Source organism: Sycon ciliatum, chromosome 2 (genome assembly GCF_964019385.1).
Source record: "Sycon ciliatum chromosome 2, ocSycCili1.1, whole genome shotgun sequence".
In the NCBI taxonomy this organism is placed as follows: domain Eukaryota; kingdom Metazoa; phylum Porifera; class Calcarea; order Leucosolenida; family Sycettidae; genus Sycon; species Sycon ciliatum.
Window position 1 is genome coordinate 39,468,214 of NC_088644.1, and position 3,090 is coordinate 39,471,303.

Genomic DNA, 3,090 nt, shown 5'->3' on the forward strand with positions numbered 1-3,090 from the left:
TAGAGTTCGTACGTCAGCTTAATTAAAGGGGAAGTTGAGGCAAAAATTAAAATTTCACCAGTTGTAGTCTTCGGGGTGCTGAGTCGAATGGTCTTGGTCCGAGAAAGCTGAGACGCTCCCTTCCTACTTGAATCCCAATCGAACTCGCGCACTTCCACCGAAACTGGGTGACTGCGCCCTACTAGATGGGGATTTGTATGCAAAATGTCACTAAAAGCGCCATTCCGTTCTTATAAAAGCATGGATGACCGCGATTGGCCCATATGTTGTAGTCTTTTGGCCGCTGAGTCGACTGGTTTTGGTCCGAAAAGGCTGCGATGCAGCGTTCCTCCTTTATTCCCAATCGAACATGGTTGAACAAGCGGTCACGTGCTCCTGGGTGCCCAAATCACCTGGTCACCACGCCAGCAGGCGACAAATTTCACACCAAGGTTCAACTCGAGTGACAGGAGTGCACCCAAAAAAGGTCAAACAGGCTAGTAAGTTGTACCCTGCAGGCACGGTGACCAGGTGACTGGTGTACGCAGGAGCACGTGACCGCTTGTTCAACCATGTTCGATTGGGAATAAAGGAGGAACGCTGCATCGCAGCCTTTTCGGACCAAAACCAGTCGACTCAGCGTCCAAAAGACTACAACATATGGGCCAATCGCGGTCATCCGTGCTTTTATAAGAACGAAATGGCGCTTTTAGTGACATTTTGCATACAAATCCCCATCTCGTAGGGCGCAGTCACCCAGTTTCAGTGGAAGTGCGCGAGTTCGATCGGGATTCAAGTAGGAAGGGAGCGTCTCAGCTTTCTCGGACCAAGACCATTCGACTCAGCACCCCGAAGACTACAACTGGTGAAATTTTAATTTTTGCCTTAACTTCCCCCTTTTAAAATAAGAAAAAAAGTAAATTCTCGTGTCCGTTCCCTAAGGGAACTGACGACGGCCGCTAACACTCGGCGGGAAGGGGGAGGAGAGTTTTTTTCCGATAAGGTGAAAGGTAGTGGGAAAATACATCCTTCGGAAGAGGAGAATCTGGCTAATGCGTTGTCGACATCTTGTGTGTCCATGAAATCATACCAGTTGAGCGAGGAAAGATACCTATCTACAGCTACCCAGACAGAAGGTGGCACTTGCGCAAAATAGTATGGAGTAGCTGCAGAACTACGCGCAGGATAGCATGGAACTTCCCCTGCAGGCGTTCGGGTTACAGTTCTGTAGAAAAGGGTGGTAACTACCTGTGAATGGTCGGACGCACCAAGCGGCGCAGCATCGTCGACAGAGAACACAGACTAGGGATGATTAGTAGCGAGCAAGTCTAGGCACGACAGGGAAGGATTAGGGTTAGGAGAAGTTTGACTGGGAAAACCTACCAGCTAGCCTGGGAGAGACCAAAGCTGGAGAATATAATGCGAATGTGCACACTCACACAAAAATACACATCTATGGGTCTAAGACCACCGCCAACCCGCACTGAGCTGGGTAAGGGTTGTCTCGCGTTCCAAGGAGCTAGGCTCTGGCATGCGTTGCCCAGCGAGGTGCGGGCCATACCGCACCCGGCCCAATTTCGCACTGCTGCTGTTCCACACAGCATGAACCCTTGATAGATATGCAACAGCAAAAGCCATAGCAACTTGTGCTTGGATTGCCCCATTCAACAGCTTGCGAGGCTGAAGAATTGACCACCACTATTCAGCCCGGTCTACTACACTACACAGCTATTTGAAGTGGCTCAGTTTTCTGGTAAGTGAATCCCTACTTTTTGGTCTTTTTCAGTTTTTTCTCTGCACAGTGCACACATCACACCACATACTCCGGCATGCACTGGCTGTTGGTAACCACTCAGGAGAATGAAAGAAAAGTCAGGAGGAGTCTAAGACTCTTAGAGAGAAGAAAGACGTGTGCGACGATAGTCGTCGGGAATCGAACCCGCAACCTCTTGAATGGAAATCCATTGCACATACATTGTACCACTGCACTATTATCATGACAATAAGAGTATGTTACAAAAAGATGGAGCAAAGTGGGCTGGATGGCTGACCTATAGCCTAGTCAACAAGACTCTACAGAACAGTGATCTAGGCAAGTGGAAAGACGCTCAGACGTCCGAGTTTTTACTTCTCCTTTTTTTACTATACATAATTCACATAACATTACCCAACTCGAAAATAATGGTACTGAGACTAGGACAAACGTGACAACTACAGATAATGTACATTTATGAGCAGGGACTGCTCCGCCAGACGCAGCAGTGAACGAGAGCGCGAGTAGCTACGCTGCCTGGCGCCACGGGGTGATCTTTGCGGAGAGCTATGTAGTGGAGAGCCGTGAGATCTCGTCGGCGAGCGTGAACGCGAGCGAAAGTACACTTGACGTGCGGCATCCGGTGAGCTGTATGGGGAGCGGCATCGCGATCTCGACATACCACCACTACTCTGGCCACTGCCACCACGTCCATCACCGGCGTGTGGGGCGTGTGAGTGACTACCGGATCTGGCACGACGTCGACGGGGCCGGGGCCCCTCCCGGTTGTCGATACGACTACGGCTGAGGTGGCGCTGCCGGCATGGAGACGGAGATCTCCTGGAGCCACCACCACAGGCGTGGGGGCCGGGCGAGTCAGTACCGGTACTACCGAATCTGTTATGACGTCGACGGGACTCCTCCCGGTCGTTGCTACGACTACGGCTGTGGTGGCGCTGTCGGCATGGAGACGAAGATCTCCTGGAGCCGCCACCAGTGTCACCACTGCGATGACTGGCATAATCGAAACTACGGTGTCTATGTGCCTGCTCCGGCTCTGGCCAACCATATCGTTCGGACCTGTTTACTCTCATACGGCGCCTGCCAAGCATCTTTCCATCTGTGCGAGACAGTGCCTTTTCCGCAGACCGGCGGGTGTGGTATCGCACATATGCACCGCCAAGCTGTTCGCCTGACCGCTTGTCTCGCGGCATGTAGATATCACCGACCGTGCCATATCTGCCAAACACAGCCAGGAGGTCGCCCGCAGTGGTGCGACAAGAGATATTGTCTACTCGGAGGCTGTACATTCCTCGGATGCCAGAAGGGCAACTGTTGCGTTGGAAGGAGTCCACCAT

At 51.7% G+C, this 3,090-nt stretch overlaps 1 protein-coding gene across 1 annotated transcript; it reads right to left on the reverse strand.

Annotated features, from left to right (window-relative positions):
- Positions 1–2,190: 2,190 nt before the first annotated feature.
- LOC135810579 (serine/arginine-rich splicing factor 2-like) lies at positions 2,191–3,090 on the reverse strand. The gene has a single exon (XM_065324072.1). The coding sequence runs from the start codon at positions 3,088–3,090 to the stop codon at positions 2,191–2,193; it is 900 nt and encodes a 299-aa protein (XP_065180144.1).

Excerpts from the sequence above, each read along its gene's own strand:
- LOC135810579 (XM_065324072.1), bottom strand. The coding sequence starts at position 3,090 with ATGGTGGACTCCTTCCAACGCAACAGTTGCCCTTCTGGCATCCGAGGA.